The following is a 22,836-nucleotide window of genomic DNA, read 5'->3' on the forward strand; positions in this document are numbered from 1 at the left end:
AATTTGGAAGAGGAATTTGGTTTACATTCTAAATTGACAGGAATTTAAATTAAATCAGTAGCAGTCGTTGCCGTTTATGATGAGGGAGGACAAATATTTTTTTCATGAGCATGGCCTTATTTCTATTACAGCTAATTGGATGACTGTCATTCATATTCTATTCACCCAGTTCAATGTAACATTGATAGGTTTAGGCAACTACACTATACTAGCATTTTCCCTATATTTTCCCCATCATGAGGTTGCTACAACATAGTCTATGAAGGAAAGTTTACAACATAGGTACACACAGGTCGAGAGAAAGATTTGACATGATAGACATTGACACATGGACAGACAGTGACACGCTCAATACCGCCTTGAACACAAATCAAATCAAATGTATTTATATAGCCCTTTGTACATCAGCTGATATCTCAAAGTGCTGTACAGAAACCCAGCCTAATACCCCAAACAGCAAGCAATGCAGGTGTTGAAGCACGTTGGCTAGGAAAAACTCCCTAGAAAGGCCAAAACCTAGGAAGAAACCTAGAGAGGAACCAGGCTATGAGGGGTGGCCAGTCCTCTTCTGGCTGTTCCGGGTGGAGATTATAACAGAACATGGCCAAGATGTTCAAATGTTCATAAATGACCAGCATGGTCAAATAATAATAATCGCAGTAGTTGTTGAGGGTGCAGCAAGTCAGCACCTCAGGAGTAAATGTCAGTTGGCTTTTCATAGTTGATCATTAAAAGTATCTCTACCACTCCTGTTGTCTCTAGAGAGTTGAAAACAGCAGGTCTGGGACACAATTGCCTGCAACTAGCTGATCTATGGTGTAATAATTTGTCCAACAGTTGCAAACAAGAGTTTCTATTGGACAAATGTAGGTACGTTTATCTCCGTTCCGTTTGCTTCTGTTTAAAAAAAAACTTTTTTCAACAGAATCGGCAGAATGAATACACGCAAACAGTTACTTTCATAGCCACATACAAACAGCTTGTTGTATTCCTTGTCATATCTACACACTCTCCTCCTCTCATCTTTTCCCTTTGCTTGTGGACTTCAATGCAAAACACAAGCTGTCTGCGACCAGGCGAAAAAAAACTTTCCAAGCCAAACCTTCATATCATAACCGCTACACACAGCCTACATCGTTGACAACGTTGTCACCATATTAGCTAAAGTAACGCCATAGACAACATAACTAATAGAACTTATGTGTTAGTAAACCCGCTACAATCATGCAATACAGTGTTCTGTCAATTAGCAGTTTAGCAGTTACACCGGTGTGTCCCGGTGGCAATAAATTAGTAAAACCAAAAGCTTATCTTGACTTGGAAGAGTTCCAGTTTTGGATAGTCATAGATGGCTAGCTAACATAGCATCCCTCTGTTTGAGCCAGGTGTTTGAGTAGGCTAAATGAGCTATCTCCATTTGCTAGCTAAGTAAGTGAATGTGAAAAAAAGAAGATGTGTATATATATATATATAGCTAGCTCTCTCTCTTTCTCTCTCTCTCTTTCTCTTGCTTCTCCTTCATTTTTGAATAAATACATTTTTTTTACTTTTAAACTATTGTCTTTCTCTCTATTTGAAACTATTCATCACATTTTATGCACTGCAGTGCTAGCTAGTTGTAGCTTATGCTTTCAGTACTAGATTCATTCTCTGATCCTTAAATTGAGTGGACAACATGTCAATTCATGCTGCAAGAGCTCTGATAGGTTGGAGGATGTCCTCTGGAAGTTGTCATAATTACTGTGTAAGTCTATGGAAGGGGGTGAAACCTATGAGCCTCCTAGGCTTTGTTCTTCAGAAGTGGAAGCTAGCTGTCTTCCGGCTACACCATGGTGCTACCCTACAGAGTGCTGTTGAGACCACTGTAGACCATCATTGCAAAAAAGTGTGTTTTAATAAATTATTTGGTGACATGTGAATATATTTTGTATAGTTTTATCTAAAAAATAATAACTTTTTAAATGTTTCACTGTTTTTATTTTTATTAAATTCACTGAGGAGGATGGTCCTCCCCTTCCTCCTCCGAGGAGCCTCCATTGAATGAAATTCACCCCAACCCTGCTCATAATTATATTTCATTATGCCCATTAGTTATAATTATGCCCAGATATACATGTGCTTGTTGTTTATGGTAATACAAAAAAATATTAAGTGAAGACATTCTTGTCCCTATAACTGTGTGTAGAACACAATGCCATGGTAACCCACTCACTGCACTGCAGACATGTCTAACACATCAATGTTCCCCCAGAGAATGTGAAGGTTAGATCAATTAGATTAACCACATCCTTGACTTGCCTCTCATTCTTCTGTAAGCCTTTTAACAATCAACGTTTCATTTTATTCTCAGATTTTCAGATCCTGTAAGGTACAATGCAGGCATGCTCACAATATGTCACAACAATATGGAAAAAGGGGGGAATTTAATAGATAGTCTGGCCTAATGTCCCTTACATACCATACATTTCAACACATATGGACAGTCAGGGTCTTTTCCAGTGAACTGTTATGACACATACGACATCATCAATTATGAGAACTAACTCGGGAAAAATAACAGCAGAACAACACCGTTGTTCCCTCAGGTCCAATTAATGTTGACAGGTTGAGTTATTCCATAGTTACTTGTAGCCCTGTTTATTGAAACTGTTAGATAAAAAGCTGGAAGGCTTCTCTGTTTTACTGCGTGTCCCAAATGGCACCCTAGTGTACTATATTGGGAACAGGGTGCCATTTGGGATGCACAGTGGTGTGGTGGAGGTTGTACAAAAGGATACACTCTATACCCACTTTTTTTGTGGGTATTGCATATACTCAATTCTTCATCCTCACGATCTGTATCATAGTGGTGTAGTGGAGGTATACGCTGTATCAATTACTAAGGCTGATGAAACAGATCAGAATGTTTTGGCTTAAAATGTTGATAAACGATTATTTCTTCATATTTTAAGTACAACAATGTGCACACAGCGGTAGGCCTATGCGCAAAATGTTCCAAAAGGTAATTTGCGGGAAACGGCTGTTCTAAAATATCCCCACATGCAAGCAGTCTCATGGACAGAGATCTCATGTGAGCTACAGAAACACTGCCAACCAAATAACAGTGCAAGGTGCCTGCACAGTTGAATTAAATGATAACTACACTCAAACATAACATTTTCCTTGATCTTTCCCAGAACTCATAAATGGTCTCCTGATGTGGTTTAAGCGTTGTTGTGGACTTAGAACATCCAATGTTTTTGTTTTTCTATTAAAAAGTGTGACAGTGAAAACCTGTACAAAAACGGGACAAATCTGAAACCTGTCCATTTCTGACTCAGTTGACAGTCTCATTTATCTATTTCAATAATATACCTGCTATTAGCTTACTTGCACAGTACAGCTTGGGTTGGCCTGACTGTGAAAGACCAATATGGGATTCATCATTTTAGGTTACTTAGAGTATATGTCACTGTTTGTCATTGAATTTTTCACACGGGGTGCCTTTCCTTCGCCGGGCGGACCGTGGAGTATATCCACTTCTCTAGGCACCACTACACCACTAGGGACACACACTCAGTCTATTTATGAATCATTAGCAAGGACATGACTATTGTTGGGGTTCCAAGCAACCACAGAGCAGTGGAGGAATGGGATTTGTGTGTGTTAATATGTCCTGCAGGTTTTCCTCTGGTACTGCTGAATGCATGGTGACATCCCGCAACCTTGCGTTGTTTATCAATTGTGTCACTTTGACAGGCTTGAGTTACTGTCGATCAGAGTTGGGTTCACTCATCTTATTGTTATCCTTCATATTACGTCTTGTGTATTGCTTAGGTTCTGTAAAGTGAGATTCTTGTAAATATGTGTCTAAAATCAATAAAAATATTATTTTCAGTAATTTGATGGAAATGAAGATACTCCTTACTATATATTTTCACTGGAATTACTTGAGTACTGCACCTTGTCATAGTGCTGAGGACTTGAACATAGAAATAGAATGAATACAGTAGAACAGGCTTGGAACCTCTAACCCTGGCAACCTTGGTAAACACATGGGTACACTCGCCATGGCTGCCTTGTACAGTATGTGATCAGTATGCAATCATTTCCATGGTAATGTAGAATGTTCATTCAAATTATGCTTCTGTCACTCATGCAATGGAATGTATTTTTTGTAATGTCAGTTGAGTTGATTCAACAAATCACAGCACAGATTGATGGGTAAACTTCCTGCTTTTACTTTCTGTTTTGCTCCAATGGGTACACTAGCATGGCTGCCAGTCCACCCATTGTGCCATAATTGACTTGAAAGGGGACGCCCGTTTTTATCATTCTATTTCTATGGATTTTAATACTGCACCGTGCCATAGTGCTGAGGCACCGTGTCATAACGCTGAGGAGGATTTGAATACTGCAACATGTCATAACGCTGAGGAGGATTTGAATACTGCACTGTGCCATAGTGCTGAGGCACCGTGTCATAACGCTGAGGAGGATTTGAATACTGCACCGTGCCATAGTGCTGAGGAGGATTTGAATACTGCACCATGCCATAGTGCTGAGGAGGATTTGAATACGGCACCATGCCATAGTGCTGAGGAGGATTTGAATACTGCACCATGTCATAGTGCTGAGGAGGATTTGAATACTGCACCATGCCATAGTGCTGAGGCACCGTGTCATAACGCTGAGGAGGATTTGAATACTGCACCGTGCCATAGTGCTGAGGAGGATTTGAATACTGCACCATGCCATAGTGCTGAGGCACCGTGTCATAACGCTGAGGAGGATTTGAATACTGCACCGTGCCATAGTGCTGAGGCACCGTGTCATAACGCTGAGGAGGATTTGAATACTGCACCGTGCCATAGTGCTGAGGAGGATTTGAATACTGCACCGTGCCATAGTGCTGAGGAGGATTTGAATACTGCACCGTGCCATAGTGCTGAGGAGGATTTGAATACTGCACCGTGCCATAGTGCTGAGGAGGATTTGAATACTGCACCGTGCCATAGTGCTGAGGAGGATTTGAATACTGCACCATGTCATAGTGCTGAGAGGGATTTGAATACTGCACCATGTCATAGTGCTGAGGAGGATTTGAATACTGCACCATGCCATAGTGCTGAGGCACCGTGTCATAACGCTGAGGAGGATTTGAATACTGCACCGTGCCATAGTGCTGAGGAGGATTTGAATACTGCACCATGCCATAGTGCTGAGGCACCGTGTCATAACGCTGAGGAGGATTTGAATACTGCACCGTGCCATAGTGCTGAGGCACCGTGTCATAACGCTGAGGAGGATTTGAATACTGCACCGTGCCATAGTGCTGAGGAGGATTTGAATACTGCACCGTGCCATAGTGCTGAGGAGGATTTGAATACTGCACCGTGCCATAGTGCTGAGGAGGATTTGAATACTGCACCGTGCCATAGTGCTGAGGCACCGTGTCATAACGCTGAGGAGGATTTGAATGGAGAATGGTTAGTTTCATTTTACAACAACGGCTTGTTTTGAGGAATCTATGAATGTAATTTTCTCGTCTCATACAGCAGCTGTGTTTCTTTGGAGGTTCTTTGAGTTCCAAGAGGTCATTCCTATCAAACATTCCGACCCACAATTCTAGGAACAGAGGACTTATGGGAATGCTGCAGTAAGCTGCACCGTGTCATAGTGCTGTGGCACCGTGTCATAACGCTGAGGAGGATTTGAATACTGCACCGTGTCATAGTGCTGAGGAGGATTTGAATACTGCAACGTCATAGTGCTGCGGAAGATTTGTTATTAAGCCAACCAGCCAAGCGAAGGTCTGCTTTAAGTCTTTAGGTAGTTACTTTGTTTCCAAACTTCTATTCCAGCCCTTCGGTTAGGCAGGCTATCTCTGGCTGTGTGGGCGGAAGGTGGGCCTGGTAGACTCCATCTCACCTTCCTGGTTCTGCCTTTGATTCCTGGCCACCTGCCTGGCCTCTGAGTTCACTGAGAAAGACTAACCACTGTCTATCTTTTTTTTGACATCCACAGGCCCTCGCCATGTGATCCCAGACACATCAAAGCACCTCTGATTAATAAATGTATGATTTGGCATTTTACTCTACCTGGAATTCCTCTGTGAAATTCACGCCTTTGCCATTTTCAAGGCCCCCGCAAACAAAAGTTAAACCACAATGGACAACTATGTGTTTTACTCTCTAATTAACTTATGTTCAATATTATTTTCAAGGTGATCCTGATCTTAAGAAATGGAGAATGGTTAGTTTCACAACAACGGCTTGTTTTGAGGAATCTATGAATGTAATTTTTCTCGTCTCATGCAGTGTCCATGTGTGTCACAGGAAACAGCAGTCTGACAGCAGCTGTGTTTCTTTGGAGGTTCTTTGAGTTCCAAGAGGTCATTCCTATCAAACATTCCGACCCACAATTCTAGGAACAGAGGACTTATGGGAATGCTGCAGTAAGCTGACTTAAAAACATAACCGTTTTTGAAACTGGTTGTTTGGATCCTGGATGCTAATTGGATGAGCAGTATTCGAACCTGTGCTGTATTGGCCATCGCATACACACCTATGCCTGCTAACAGTTACATCTGAAAATTATCACTGCGCCTCCATAAGAATATCATTGAAGACCTATGCCTGTCTGACCTCGGAAACAATGTTTCACTTTTGAACTTTGATCTCCGTAGTACCATACATGGAGTTAACTGTGCCCAGAAGAGACGAGACAACTCAAAATCACGCATCAACGTCATTATCATGGACATATCCAAGTAAATACCAATAGATAAAAAGCTCAAACAAACAAAAATGCAGCACGTGTACTGTTTGATCACGTCACTGATCAAGTTAAGGGAAGTTGGCTAGCTAGCTAGCTAGCAATTGTCAAGAAGGTTATCCAGCCTGCATAACAACCATTTTGAACTGACGACCAGTCCTTTTTGCAACTATGCAAAAAGAATGAATGACTGTGTTTCGTCTGTAGCAACATGACAAAAAAAACTAACAACCAGCTCAAATCAGCACTTTACTCTAACATTTTTGGTGTTTATTGTTGGAAATTGGCATCAGTGAGGGATATTTAAAAAGTTATTGGCAAATAGATTACAATGTTATTGTTCTGAGGACCTGGGCAGAACAATAGCACCGTAAGGGGAAACTGTTGTTGTGGAGTGGGAGCGGACATGTTGCAGGAGAGCCTGGTGTCTGGGAGGTCCTCTTCATGATGATGTGGGTGCATCCCAAATCAAAGTTTCAAAGTGTATTTGTCACGTGCGCCGACTACGACAGGTGTAGACCTTACAGTGAAATGCCTACTTACAGGCTCTAACCAATAGTGCAAAAAAAGGTGTTAGGTGAACAATAGGGTAAGTAAAGAAATTAAACAACAGTAAAACGACAGGCTATATACTGTAAGTCGCTCTGGATAAGAGCGTCTGCTAAATGACTTAAATGTAAATGTAAATATATACAGTAGCGAGGCTATACAAAGCAAATCAAAATAAATGTATTTATATAGCCCTTCGTACATCAACTGATATCTCAAAGTGCTGTACAGAAACTCAGCCTAAAACCCCAAACAGCAAGCAATGCAGGTGTGGAAGCACGGTATACAAGTAACGAGGCTACATACAGACACCGGTTAGTCAGGCTGATTGAGGTAGTATGTACATGTAGATGTGGTTAAAGTGACTATGCATATATGATAAACAGAGAGTAGCAGTAGCGTAAAAGAGGGGTTGGAGGGTGGTGGGTGGCAGGACACAATACAGGTAGCCCGGTTAGCCAATGTGCGGAAGCACTGGTTGGTCGGCCCAATTGAGGTAGTATGTACATGAATGAATAGTTAAAGTGACTATGCATATATGATAAACAGAGAGTAACAGCAGCATAAAAAGAGGCGTTGGGGGCACACAATGTAAATATTCCAGGTTGCCATTTGATTATTTTATCTTTATTTAACCAGGCAAGTCAGTTAAGAAAAAATGTGTATTTTCAATGACGGCCTAGGAACAGTGGGTTAACTGCCTGTTCAGGGACAGAACGACAGATTTGTACCTTGTCAGCTCAGGGGTTTGAACTTGCAACCTTCCGGTTACAGTTCCAATGCTCTAACCACTAGGCTACCCTACAGCCCCAAAGATTTGTTCAGGAGTCTTATGGCTTGGGGATAAAAACTGTTGAGAAGCATTTTTGTCCTAGACTTGGCACTCCGGTACCTCTTGCCATGCGGTAGTAGGGTCTTTGACAATGACTGGGGTCTTTGACCATTTTTAGGGCCTTCCTCTGACACTGCCTGGTGTAGAGGTCCTGGGTGGCAGGCAGCTTAGCCCCAGTGATGTACTGGGCCGTTTGCATTACACTCTGTAGTGCCTTGCGGTCAGTGGCCGTACCTGTCAGTAATGCTCTCGATGTTGCAGCTGTAGAACCTTTTGAGGACCCATGCCAAATCTTTTTAGTTTCCTGAGGGGGAATAGGCTTTGTCGTGCCCTCTTCACGACTTTCTTGGTGTGTTTGGACCATGCTAGTTTGTTGTTGATGTGGACACCAAGGAACATGAAGCTCTCAACCTGCTCCACTGCAGCCCCAAGTGGCTCCCTATTTATTCCCTGTATATTGTACTACTTTTGACCAGATCAGAGCCCAGTGGGCCTTGGTCAGAAATAGTGCACTAAATTGCTACATTATTTTGGAGAGATTGGAAACCCTAATTGGTTTACGCAGACAAGTTCTTGCTTGGTTTATATCTGTGAAGGAGCATTTTATGTTTGTGGTTTTCTAATAACCAATTTCACTGAGTTCATACAAGTGACTGATTGATTCTGCCTGTGAGCAGTACTCACTATCAATATAAGCAATTTGTCAGTACGCCCAGAACATTGTTTTGAGAACCGAAAAGGGTGTCTCGGTTTCAAGGTCTCAGCTTAGAGAGAAGAAGCCTTGTGAGGTATTGGTCAGTCACATGCATGAACCAAATGTTAATGATGAATGAATTATGAATAATAAATAAGCTAAATCATGCAAATATAACTTGTCTGTGTAAGCAGTATATAAGAGAACTAACGGGACTGCCCCGGGGGAGCTCCCGAACGACGTGTACTATGGTGCATTGAGTTTGATTGAACCTCTCCAGCTTGCTGATAATGAAGAATGATTCATTTAAGATTGACTACAGGTGTCCCTGGTGGTAATTTCCACGACAGATCTCATCTGTCGGAAAGATATCAGTTTGTCTCTGTGGCTGGTTTGTCCTCTGACAAATCAATGGTAATTTTGTGTTCAAGTTTCCATTTTAGGACCACTGTTGTTTTTCACCTTCCTAATATTGAGTTGCACCCCCTTTTGCACTCAGAACAGCCTCAATTCATCGGGTCAGGGACTCTACAAGGTTTTTAAAGCATTCCACCGGGATGCTGGGCCATGTTGACGCCAATGCTTCCCACAGTTGTCAAGCCGGCTGGATGTCTTTTAGGTAGTGGACCGTTCTTGATACACACGGGAAAGTGTTGAGAGTGACAAAACCAGCAGCTTTGTAGTTCTCAAACAGGCGCATCAGGCACCTACTACCATACCCTGTTCAAAGGCACTTAAATCTTAAATATTTTGTCTTGCCCATTCACACTCTGAATGGCACACATACACAATCCATGTCTGAATGATCTCAAGGCTTAAAAATCCTTCTTTAACCTGTCTCCTCCCCTTAACCTACACTGATTGAAGTAGATTTAACAGGTGACATCAATAAGGGATCATAGCTTCCACCTGGATTCACCATCAGTCTATGTCATGAAAGAGCAGGTGTTGCTAATGTTTTGTGCACTCAGTGTATGCTACCTCTTGGTGATGTCATTCAGAAACACAATGTCAACTTTCACTGCTATGCAGATGACACATAGTTGTACAATTTAATGAAACATGATGAAGCCCAAAATTGCCTACCCTGGAAGCCTGTATTTCAGAAATAAGGAAGTGGATGGCAACAAATGTTTTAATTTTAAACTCTGACAGTTTTAGGTCCCAAGAATCAAAGAAATCTGCTATTTGATTTAACAATGAATCTTGATGGTTGTACAGTTGTCTGAAATAAAACTGTGTAGGACCTTGCCATTACTCCAGAACCTGATCTCTCTTTTGATGAACATATCAAAACTTTTTCAGCGTTCTCTAATCCATGCTTTTGTCACTTCCAGATTACATTACTGCAGTGCTCTACTCCTGCTATGTGGATAAATAACTCAATAAACTTCAGCTAGTGCTAAATACGAATGCTAGAATCTTGACTAGAACCCCAAAATTGGATCGTATTACACTAGTGCTAGCCTCTCTACACTGGCTTCGTGTTAAGGCTAGGACTGATTTCAAGGTTTTACTGCTAACCTACAAAGCATTACATGGACTTGCTCCTACCTATCTCTCCTGTTTCGTCATGCCTTACATATCTACACATACGCTATGGTCACAAGACGCAGTCCTCCTTATTGGTCCTAGAAGTTCTAAGCAAAGAGCTTGAGCAGGGCTTTCTCCTATAGAGCTCAACTTTATGGTATGGTCTGCCAATCCACGTGAGAGACTCAGACGCTGTCTCAACATTTAAGTCTTTACTGAATTCTCACCTCTATAGTAACTGTGATTATTATTTGACCCTGCTGGTCACCTATGGTATGAACGTTTTAAAATCCCGAAGTACGATCTGGTCAGAAGAGGACTGGCCACCCCGGAGAGCCTGGTTCTTCTCTAGGTTTCTTCTTAGGTTCCGGCCTTTCTTGGGAGTTTTTCCTAAGCACTTTGATTCTACATCTGCATTGCTTGCTTTTCAGGGTTTTATGCTGGATTTTTGTATGAGCACTTTGGGACAACTGCTGATGTAAAAGGCTAAATAAATAAATTTTATTGATGGATTGATTGATTGAATAGGGTGCAATTTAGGACAACTTGTGGGTAGGTGGAGACACTTCCTTTACAAGTGAAGGGCTTGTGAAAAATACATTCCCCTTAACGTTGCCACCTACATTTCATTTCTGTTTAGCTCCTGTAATAAAATAACAAATGGATCTAAACAGATATCCATTAAGACAATCTACATTGTTATAACACTGTACATTGTTATAACACTGTATATTTTGTAAAATATAATCATAATGAGGTGTGCATATGATGCAGATTTCAAGTTGAAGGCGATAAATCTGGCTTTTGGAAAAGGAAATAGAGCTGCTGCATGGGAGCTTGGCCTTAATGAGTCGATGATAAGACGTTGGAAACAGCAGCGTGAAGAACTGACTCAGTGCAGAAAGACAACAAAAGCTTTCAGAGGGAAGAAAAGCAGATGGCCCAAAGTATTTGCAGCCACTCGACATCAGTGTAAATCGTGCATTTAAGGTGGCGCTCCTTGTTCAGTGGGAGGCTTGGATGACAAGTGGGGAGAAATCCTTCACTAAAACGGGCTGCATGCGAAGAGCAACTTATGGTCAAGTCTGCCAGTGGGTCCTGACAGCGTGGAGCATTGTCAAAAAATCCACTATCATCAACGGGTTTCGAAAGGCTGGACTGCTGCGTGTTGAAGGGGCAGCATGAGCTCAGCGGGGTATTTGCCTCCGGATGAAAGTGACGAGAGCGACAATGAAAATGATCCAACATCGGATGAAGCAATTCTGAAGCTATTCATCTCCGACACCGAGCCTATTTATTTTTGTTACAAACCGTGTTTCGTTTAAAGGCTGTGTGAAGTTCATTTGTTTCAATGTACCGGTAGGCACCTGCGGCTTATAGACACGTGCGGCTTATTTATGTACAAAATACATCTTTTTTTTAATAATTCAGTGGGTGCGGTTTATATTCAGGTGCACTTAATAGTGCAGCAATTATGGTACATAAGTGTACAGAGGCCCATTATCAGCAACCATCACTCCGGTGTTCCAATGCCATGTTGTGTTAGCTAATCCAAGTTTTTATAATTTTAAAAGGCTAATTGATCATTAGAAAACCATTTTGCAATTATGTTAGCACAGCTGAAACTGTTGTTCTGATTTAAAGAAGCAATAAAACTGGCCTTCTTTAGACTAGTTGAGTATCTGGAGCATCAGCATTTATGGGTTTGATTAGGGGCTCAAAATGGTCAGAAACAAAGACCTTTCTTCTGAAACTCATCAGTCTATTCTTGCTCTGAGAAATTAAGGCTATTCAATGCGAGAAATTGTCAAGAAACTGAAGATATTGTACAACGCTGTGTACTGCTCCCGTCACAGAACAGTGCAAACAGACTCTAACCAGAATAGAAAGAGGAGTGGGAGGCCCTGGTGCACAACTGAGCAAGAGGACAAGTACATTAGAGTGTCTAGTTTGAGAAACAGATGCCTCACAAGTCCTCAACTGACAGCGTCATTAAATAGTACCCGCAAAACACCAGTCTCAATGTCAACAGTGAAGAGGCAACTCCGGGATGCTGGTCTTGTAGGTGTATGTGTTTGTGTACTGTACATGCATGTGTGTGTGTCCAGACAGACAGTGAAGATAATGGAACATTCTTCCTGCAATGAAAACAACATTGGAGGTTATTTTCTTCCCTGAGTAACAAGGAAACAAATTGACAAGCATCTGCCGATGAGTTATCTCTACATAACACATGATGATCAAAATGACTCTTAATCTGAGGGACCCATCAAGACCCCTCCTAATTATCTCTGAAAACTCTGCGGCCAAATTTGATGATCATCCGTAACATATTATATAAGATTATGATATCAATAGTTTATTCCCTTATCATTCTCTTACCATGTATGGTGGAATTGAGACCCAAAGAACAAGTTCTATAACATAATGCTTCTTAGTGCGATAAGTTGCAGATATAATAGAGCAAACTGTGTAGGCTACTGTATCTCTCTGAACTCTCCTGGATAGAGAACACTGTTTCTGGTGTCTCTGTGCATGGCATGGAATACACAGTGCATTCTGAAAGTATTCAGAACCCTTGACTTTTTCCACATTTTGCTACATTACAACCTTATTCTAAAATGCATTAAATGGATTTGTACCCCTCATCAATCTACACCCAACATCGCCAAAATGACAAAGTGAAAAGAGGTTTTTAAAAATGTTGGGAACAACAAAAAACAGATACCTTACAGATATATTATTTACATAGGCATTCAGACCCTGCTATGAGACTCGAAATTGAGCTCATGTGCATCCTGTTTCCATTGATCATCCTTAAGATGTTGCTACAACTTGATTGGAGTCCTACTGTGGTAAATTCAATTGATTGGACTCTTCCTAGAGCTGGCTGCCCGGCCAAACTGAGCAATTGGGGGAGAATGGCCTTGTTCCACCAATCAGCCCTTTTATGGTAAAGTGGCCAGATGGTAGTCACTCCTCAGTAAAAGGCCTTTCGGACCATTAGAAACAAGATTCTATGGTCTGATGAAACCAGACCAGAGCACTCAGCACCTCAGACTGGGGGCGAATGTTCACCTTCCAACAAAACGTATCACGTATCACGGAGGCGCTCCGCACCGCTAAAGCTAACTCTCTCTCCTCTGCTCTCATCCTTCTAGACCTATCGGCTGCCTTCGATACTGTGAACCATCAGATCCTCCTCTCCACCCTCTCCGAGTTGGGCATCTCCGGCGCGGCCCACGCTTGGATTGCGTCCTACCTGACAGGTCGCTCCTACCAGGTGGCGTGGCGAGAATCTGTCTCCTCACCACGCGCTCTCACCACTGGTGTCCCCCAGGGCTCTGTTCTAGGCCCTCTCCTATTCTCGCTATACACCAAGTCACTTGGCTCTGTCATAACCTCACATGGTCTCTCCTATCATTGCTATGCAGACGACACACAATTAATCTTCTCCTTTCCCCCTTCTGATGACCAGGTGGCGAATCGCATCTCTGCATGTCTGGCAGACATATCAGTGTGGATGACGGATCACCACCTCAAGCTGAACTTCGGCAAGACGGAGCTGCTCTTCCTCCTGGGGAAGGACTGCCCATTCCATGATCTCGCCATCACGGTTGACAACTCCATTGTGTCCTCCTCCCAGAGCGCTAAGAACCTTGGCGTGATCCTGGACAACACCCTGTCGTTCTCAACTAACATCAAGGCGGTGGCCCGTTCCTGTAGGTTCATGCTCTACAACATCCGCAGAGTACGACCCTGCCTCACACAGGAAGCGGCGCAGGTCATAATCCAGGCACTTGTCATCTCCCGTCTGGATTACTGCAACTCGCTCTGGATAAGAGCGTCTGCTAAATGACTTAAATGTAAAAACAACAACCCTTAGCACATAGCCAAGAAAACGCAGGATGGGCTTCAGGACAGGTATCTGAATGTCCTTGTGTGGCCCAGCCCGAGCCCGGACTTGAACCCGATCTAACATCTCTGGAGAGACCCTGAAAATAGCTGTTCATCGACACTCCCCATCCAACCTGACAGAACTTGAGAGGATCTGCAAAGAAGCAGAAACTCCCCAAATACAGGTGTCCCAAGCTTTTAGCATCATAAACAAGAAGACTTGAGGCTGTAATCACTGCCAATGCTGCTTCAAAAAGTACTGAGTAAACGGTCTGAATAATTATACAAATGTGATATTTCTGTTTTTTACTTTTTTATAAATCTGCAAATATTTCTAAAAAACAGTTTTTGCTTTGTCATTATGGGGTATTGTGTGTAGATTGATGAGGGGGGAATTATCCATTACAGAATAAGGCTGTAATGTAACAAAGTCTGAATAAAACAATGGGGTCTGAATACTTCCAGAATGCACTGTATGTACAAAAACAGTTTTTTTAATGTTTTCAAATTTATAAAAACTTTCAAACAGAAATAAATTATTTCATAACTATTCAGACACTTTGCTATGAGACTCGAAATTGAACTCGGGTGCATCCTGTTTCCATTGATCATCCTGGAGATGTTGAGTGGCCCAGCCAGAGCCCAGACTTGAACCCGATCGAATACCTCTGGAAAGCCCTGAAAATAGCTGTGCAGCGACGCTTCCCATCCAACCTGACGGAGCTTGAGAGGATCTGCAGAGAAGAATGAGTCAAGTGTCTGAATACTTATGTAAATGTGAAATTTTAAAAATTAAAAAATGAGCAAACATTTATTAAAACCTGTTTTTGCTTTGTCTTTATGGGGTATTGTGTGTAGATTGATGTGGATTTTTAAGTGTTTTAATCCATTTTAGAATGAGGCTGTAACTTAACAAAATGTGGAAAAAGTCAAGGGATCTGAACACTTTCCAAAGGCACTGTAAGTAAAAATCCCAGAGAAACCATGGTTTGGAGGATGTTTTGGCACGGGTGTTGTATGGCCCGAGACGAAGTCGCTGTGTTTATATCTGTGAGACGTGGGTTTAGGGTCATGGAATGTGTGTACGAAGGGCAGGTGGCTGGCTTCAACACTGGCAAAACATGTGTTCTATAGAAACATACATTCCAGTTGTACAGTACATTCTGTATATACAAATTGGAAAACCTTTACTTGAGATTTTTTATTTTACGTCATGATTTTCCTTTTAGTACATTCTTATTTGGTCTGGCAATGAAATGTCAGTCACATCCTATAGAATACATTGGTATGAAAAGTACAGCATATTGTGTAGCCTGGTGTTGAATAAAGAGAAACAATATATTAAAAATCCATAAATGTAACATTATTCTGCAATTCAGGTTACACTGAGGTTATATTTCATTATTTTGTATCTGGCATTTGTGCATAGCCCTTATTCTAAGCTTTAGAATAAGGGCTACCCTAGGTCGCTCTTGCTGCTGGTGAGTCCCTGATCCACCTCTACGCAGACGACACCATTCTGTATACTTCCGGCCCTTCTTTGGACACTGTGTTAACAACCCTCCAGGCAAGCTTCAATGCCATACAACTCTCCTTCCGTGGCCTCCAATTGCTCTTAAATACAAGTAAAACTAAATCCATGCTCTTCAACCGATCGCTACCTGCACCTACCCGCCTGTCCAACATCACTACTCTGGACGGCTCTGACTTAGGATACGTGGACAACTACAAATACTTAGGTGTCTGGTTAGACTGTAAACTCTCCTTCCAGACCCATATTAAACATCTCCAATCCAAAGTTAAATCTAGAATTGGCTTCCTATTTCGCAACAAAGCATCCTTCACTCATGCTGCCAAACATACCCTTGTAAAACTGACCATCCTACCAATCCTCGACTTTGGCGATGTCATTTACAAAATAGCCTCCAATACCCTACTCAACAAATTGGATGCAGTCTATCACAGTGCAATCCGTTTTGTCACCAAAGCCCCATATACTACCCACCATTGCGACCTGTACGCTCTCGTTGGCTGGCCCTCGCTTCATACTCGTCGCCAAACCCACTGGCTCCATGTCATCTACAAGACCCTGCTAGGTAAAGTCCCCCTTATCTCAGCTCGCTGGTCACCATAGCATCTCCCACCTGTAGCACACGCTCCAGCAGGTATATCTCTCTGGTCACCCCCAAAACCAATTCTTTCTTTGGCCGCCTCTCCTTCCAGTTCTCTGCTGCCAGTGACTGGAACGAACTGCAAAAATCTCTGAAACTGGAAACACTTATCTCCCTCACTAGCTTTAAGCACCAACTGTCAGAGCATCTTACAGATTACTGCACCTGTACATAGCCCACCTATAATTTAGCCCAAACAACTACCTCTTTCCCAACTGTATTTAATTTATTTATTTATTTTGCTCCTTTGCACCCCATTATTTTTATGTCTACTTTGCACATTCTTCCATTGCAAAACTACCATTCCAGTGTTTTACTTGCTATATTGTATTTACTTTGCCACCATGGCCTTTTTTGCCTTTACCTCCCTTCTCACCTCATTTGCTCACATTGTATATAGACTTGTTTATACTGTATTATTGACTGTATGTTTGTTTTACTCCATGTGTAACTCTGTGTGGTTGTATCTGTCGAACTGCTTTGCTTTATCTTGGCCAGGTCGCAATTGTAAATGAGAACTTGTTCTCAACTTGCCTACCTGGTTAAATAAAGGTGAAATAAAAAAACTATTAAAAAAACTTGCCCGAATACATTTTCTTGCTGTAAAATGGTACACCAAATGTAGATTTTTACTTGGGAAAAGGAGTGGCGAAATATGATTTATTTATTTATTTCAACATCTTGAGAGAATTAATGCTTGGTTTGTCACAGTCTGTAATGGTTCTATCTTTATCAGCAACATAAAAGCTGACAGTAGCCTGTTTCAACCACATAGAGTAAAACATGCATCCAAGCCGAAAGATGTTGGGTAGTTTTCACAGCTGCATAGGCCTACTGTATTATAGACATGTTGATTAAGCAGAAACATAGGCCTATCTAAAAGGCCCGTCAAAAAAATTGTTATGCCATCTCTGACTGTATAGCACATTGTCTATATTTCAGGGTTCGGTTCGGGTGCGAGCCTCAGATTTTCACTTTATCACCAATAGTCGGGTGGTTGGGGTGCGGGTGAACAAACAGCTGACCCGCACACCACTAACTCTTTTCCTTATATAGGACACTAGCCTACTTCAGACCTAATTTTGAGCCCTATGGGCCCTGGTCAAAAGCAGTCCACTATAGGGAATAGGGTGGCATTTCAGACACATCAGTGTTCCCCTTCTCCTGAGTATACAAAAAGTGTCTCCTTTGCTACTTATTTTAAAAAGAGACAGAGACATTACTTATTTTGTATAGAATATTTACTTTATATTTCCGGCGATATATATTGTCTTTACAATGTGTACAAGCAGGAGTAAATAGATACAAAGTCATATTACACACCTTTACATAAATTATTCATATAGATAACTTCAACACTGGCAAAAGACATGTTCTATAGAAGCATACATTCCAGTTGTATAGTACATCCTGTATATACAAACAGGAAAACCTTTACTTGAGATTTAATATTTTACGTCAGTATTTTCTTTTTAGTACATTCTTATTTTGTCTGGCAATGAAATGTCAGTCACATCCTATAGAATACATTGGCATGAAAAGTACAGCAAATTGTGTAGTGTGCTACAATGTGGGCTGTGTCCAAAAGCACGTCTGTGTGAGTTTTTAACCAGGAGCCCATGTTGTGGAAGGTGTATTTTTTCAAATGTTGCAGATTATTAATTTTTTTACTTTTATTTAACTAGGTAAGTCAGTTAAGAACTAATTCTTTTTTTCAATGACGGCCTAGGAACAGTGGGTTAACTGCCTTGTTCAGGGGCAGAACAACAGATTTTTTATCTTGTCGGCTCAGGGATTTGATCTTGCAACCTTTCGGTTACTAGTCCAACACTCTAGCCACTAGGCTACCACTAGGCTACCTGCCTACTGATGTGGAGGATATGGGAGGAGCTGTGACACACACACACATATATATATATATATATATATATATATAAGCCATACATACCTTATGGCTTATACAGAACAGTAGGCTCTATTTCTTCTCAAACGGCCCCTACTATTTCACTCACTTCACCCCCTAAACATACATTCATAAACAGTTCATCTCATCCACCAGACAATTCTCTCTCTGTAGGAAAATACCATGGGGATGAGGTTAATGCATACATAGTACATGGCACAACCAGTTAGTTATTCTCAAGCTGAGGGACACTCACATCTGGTCTCTCAACATTGTCCACAGATGCTCCAGCCACGGAGGCCAGTGATTTAACTAGGGGTTATTTAAAAATATATATATATATTTAACCTTTATTTAACTAGGCAAGTCAGGTAAGAACACATTTTTATTTACAATGACGACCTACAATGACGGCCTTAACGACATTGTTGAACTGTATAAACGAGATGACTAATGATAATGTCCCAATGGACATTTAGATTAAGGTCATTTTTTAAGGGTTCTAAATGCAGCAGAAACAATTTCTCATAGATTTATGAGCTACGAATTGTTTTGGGAAATAGTCACTGAAGAAAAGGATGGAAAATGGTCCAATGTGAGGTAGAATTGAGATCCTGATTTCAAGCACACATGCAGCTTTTATACAGAATCCATTTATCTTTGGTTCAGGCTTGAAAAACAAGGATGCAAAACAGTAGTTGGGAGACACGGGACAAAATAAGGTCAGCCACCTAAAAGAGCTGATCCTCTTGGTTACTAGAAGACGTGGCTAATGGAAGAGCCATTCTGACCACAACACACCATGGGGGGTCTGTGTAGAAGTCAACCAGGCCGGCAGACAGGCACCTCTGTTACTTTGTAAACAGTGAGGGCCAAATGTATTTAATTTCACACTGAGATATAGGCTCACTGGGCATATATGACCAACACATAGTCACACACACAAACAAACAGCAGGCTAACTGTTATCAAAAGAAAAGTGCATTTACTTTTAATAGCATGACTGTGATAATCTAAATCATGCATCTTGGTCACGGATCTGTAATTTGTCATCCGAAGTGGTCTGGGTTTTGCTGTAGAAATCCCTAGGCTGGATCATGTCAACTCAGAATACATAGAAAAGAGAACTCTGGAATGTGGAATGTTATAGGATGTGAAAAAGAAAAAGAACTCAGGTGATATAGCTGTGGCTGTTGGAAATGTAAATATGTTCAGATGACCTGTTTCTTTTCCACTATACATTTTCAAATTCAGATCTGATGTAGCCTAATTCAGTCATTATTAACAATAGTAGACTCCAGAGAATCAGGTTTTGAACCTGATGAAACACTGGACTGTATATGGCACACATATATAATAATGGTTTATACCAGAATAAATAGTTTATCACTTTTGACGTTGTCAAGACTGGCATACCAGACAATAAACCCCAAAACCACTTCATAATCACAAATATATTTTAGAGACACATGAAATAATCAATCAGCGTCAATATCTCAACGGTTTTAAGTGGTACCTTGAAAGTTGTATAATTGTCAAGTCAATAAGAGTTAATTAACTATAATTCATCTCTGTCGTGTGTTTGTGCTTTTAAAACGCGCTGTGTTAGGTCTCCGTTTGGATAGATGGAACGGAAGACTTGGTCGAGTTGTCAGGGTCTTTCCATGTGCCCGAACTGCATGTTGGGCTCCGGTTGGTCATTTTACTCAATAGCGTATTTCTCCGGAGACTGCTGTCAGAGTCCTCTTTCTTGAACTTGTGGCGTAAGTTATTACAGCACGGGAAACAGTGAGTGAAGTCGTGTAGGAGATGCCCGCTGAAGATCATGTATATCCACGGGTTACAGCAGCTGTTAAGACTCGCGAGGAGCGCAGACAGCGAGACAGCCGTGTTCTCAGAATCTGCATGGGAAGGGTAAAAACAAATGACCAAAAGATAATTAGTCCAATAGCTGTGGTAGAAATCAACGGTGCAGTGAAGTTCACAGAACATTAGCTTGTAGGCATTACATAATTGCATGGCACAATCAATTACAGGCAGATCTACAGGCCTATTTAAACACCTGATATTAATGACATGACTTCGTATTTTATGTCAACACACCGTATATGGTATGCTTATTTTTGTTATATTTAATTTAGATTCTATACAGTCTGTATTTTAATGCAGGGCGCACAGTGCTCAATGGATTATGCAGAATTAGAATTTATATCCAAGACAAAAATAGATTAATTTCTATACTTCTTCAACTGTATACGTAGCCTACTTCTCGTCAATTCTCATTGACATTTATAGAAAAAAAATATGCATCCCAGTTAATGCATAAAAGCAATGGGCTTTTTGGCACAGAATAGATACATCACCGCGCAACCCCTTATATAGACTATGGCTTCCACAGTAGCTATTTGTAGAGGGAGACAGATCATTGAGAGAAGATATCTCATGGAAATGACGTGGAGACAACGTTGATTCAGCCATTGTGTGCCCAGTGGGTCATGTTATTTATTCTATATCAAGGTTCACCCTTTGATTTTGTGTGCGCAATCCAATATTTTTTTCCGATACACTGAAGTCCCTTACCATCCCATGCGAAGTTCTCATCCCAAACCGACCACATCTGTACGATGAAGAAAGGTGACCAGCAAATAATGTACGCCACAACAATCACAAAAGTCATTTTGACCGTTCTCAACTTCGCTCTGGATATAGTGGTGACGCTGCTAACGGAGTTCTTGCCCATTAGACCGTTTTTAGACGCACCTCCCACGGGTGTCTTCTTGGTCTTATACTTGATATTTTTCCATATGCTGTGGCAGATGAACCCGTAGAATATCATCAGAATGAACACGGGGATGAGGAAGATGCCAACGGTTATCCAAGTAATGTATGCTTTTACGCCCCACGGTTCTATGAAGTGGCCCCAGCAGTCGTATACCTCGGAGCCGTTCTTAATCTCACTCAGGGAGAATATAAAGTACTGCGGCATGCTGAGGACCAGACTACTCATCCAGGTGCTAATGATCATGATGTAAGACCGCTGGGTGGGCTGCTGGAGGGTTTTCAGAGGGTGGCAGATGGCGATGTAACGGTCCAGGGTCATCATCACCATCATGTAGGTGGAGGCGAACATGCCCATCACCTGGAGGTGCTTCACTATCCTGCACAGGAAATCTGGTCCGTAGAAGCGAAAGGTGATCTCCCAGCATATCTGCGGCAGGACCTGAAAGAAGGCGACCACTAGGTCAGCAATACTAAGGTGCCGGATGAAGAGGTGCATTCTCGACGTCTTTTTCTTAGTGTTGTACATGGCCAGCAAAACACTGACGTTCCCAATCACGGCCACCACAAAGGTGATGCTCAGGACCGTTATCTCTATTTTTGCGACCTCTTCGTTTCTACCGAAAGGATCGCTCACGTTCGGGAGGACGGTGCCATTGCCAATGATCCCCATCATCGGATCATTCGTAGGACTGAACACCAGAGACTGGTTGACTCCGTTAAGAGAGGAGTGCATGTACGGGAGTGTGCATAGCACAGCCCTCCTGTGTGATCCTTGGCCCTAGTTACAGTTCTAGAGGGGCAGAGTTGAGTCTCTCTCTTTATAAGGAGCTACCTGAAGCTGACGGGTAAAGGACTCCAACGAACTCTTCTCGGTTTCTGAGTTGCTGGGCCTTTTAAACGCGAATCAAATTTCAGCCACCACGCGCTGAGCTGGTTTTGCCTTACCCACTTCTGTATCATATGGCAGCCAGTCAAATTGCGCAAAACTGGAAACAACCCCCCAAATCACCAAATCGCCTGCACACAACCTCTAATATTTTGAAGACTAGCTTTGAAAATTACTGTCTTGTGTGACAAAATGAGCACATTTGATCTGGAATTACGCAAACAATAATGCAACTTTTTAATGTAAAACATTCGATTGCTAAAATACAGTTTAAAATATAAAATGTATTTATTATTGTTTCCAATCTATTATTTTACTCATGTTTCTCGTGCCATTTAATAGCTTGAACAATTCCGCAATGCGTAACGGATGCACCTCTCCGTTATTATAACACATCTGATAGCGAATCAAGTCCTACTCAGATTATTGTATAAAATACTGTCTCAATAATTAAGATGCAACATTTTACAAATTGAATACAGAACGAAATCAAGAAAATTGCCTTACACAATGCATAAACTGTTTATTTTCATCTACTGAGAAGCTGGAGGAAAGAGGTTCGGTTGAGCGACATGTTTGGTTTTCTTGATGGGGAACGTGACACTAACTAACAGATAAATAACAGTTTCAATGGAAGCAGGAATGATGGCGGCTTTGAAGCAGTTCAATTCACCTCAGCTGTGGTTAGCTTTGTGTAATCAAAACACTGATGAACTGTTTAAACTTTGTCAAGATTCGATGCTCTTGAAATTGTGTTATTGTGGCTATGTTTAAACTTGGATTGTTGGCGCTCTTGAAGTTGAAATTCTTTATGTGAATACTTGTTAGATGAAT

At 41.5% G+C, this 22,836-nt stretch overlaps 2 protein-coding genes across 2 annotated transcripts; both read right to left on the bottom strand.

Annotated features, from left to right (window-relative positions):
• Positions 1–4,330: 4,330 nt before the first annotated feature.
• On the bottom strand, positions 4,331–5,748 carry LOC124044087 (extensin-1-like). The gene is made up of 2 exons (XM_046363547.1): positions 5,650–5,748; positions 4,331–5,443 (listed from the first exon to the last, which is right to left on the bottom strand). The coding sequence occupies exons 1-2, from the start codon at positions 5,746–5,748 to the stop codon at positions 4,331–4,333; spliced, it is 1,212 nt and encodes a 403-aa protein (XP_046219503.1).
• An 11,944-nt stretch (positions 5,749–17,692) lies between these two features.
• On the bottom strand, positions 17,693–21,953 carry LOC124009033 (arg8-vasotocin receptor-like). The gene is made up of 2 exons (XM_046320582.1): positions 20,916–21,953; positions 17,693–20,236 (listed from the first exon to the last, which is right to left on the bottom strand). The coding sequence occupies exons 1-2, from the start codon at positions 21,847–21,849 to the stop codon at positions 19,941–19,943; spliced, it is 1,230 nt and encodes a 409-aa protein (XP_046176538.1). The 5' UTR covers positions 21,850–21,953; the 3' UTR covers positions 17,693–19,940.
• Positions 21,954–22,836: the final 883 nt, after the last annotated feature.

The sequence above is a fragment of the Oncorhynchus gorbuscha genome, linkage group LG01 (assembly GCF_021184085.1).
Source record: "Oncorhynchus gorbuscha isolate QuinsamMale2020 ecotype Even-year linkage group LG01, OgorEven_v1.0, whole genome shotgun sequence".
Classification (NCBI taxonomy): domain Eukaryota; kingdom Metazoa; phylum Chordata; class Actinopteri; order Salmoniformes; family Salmonidae; genus Oncorhynchus; species Oncorhynchus gorbuscha.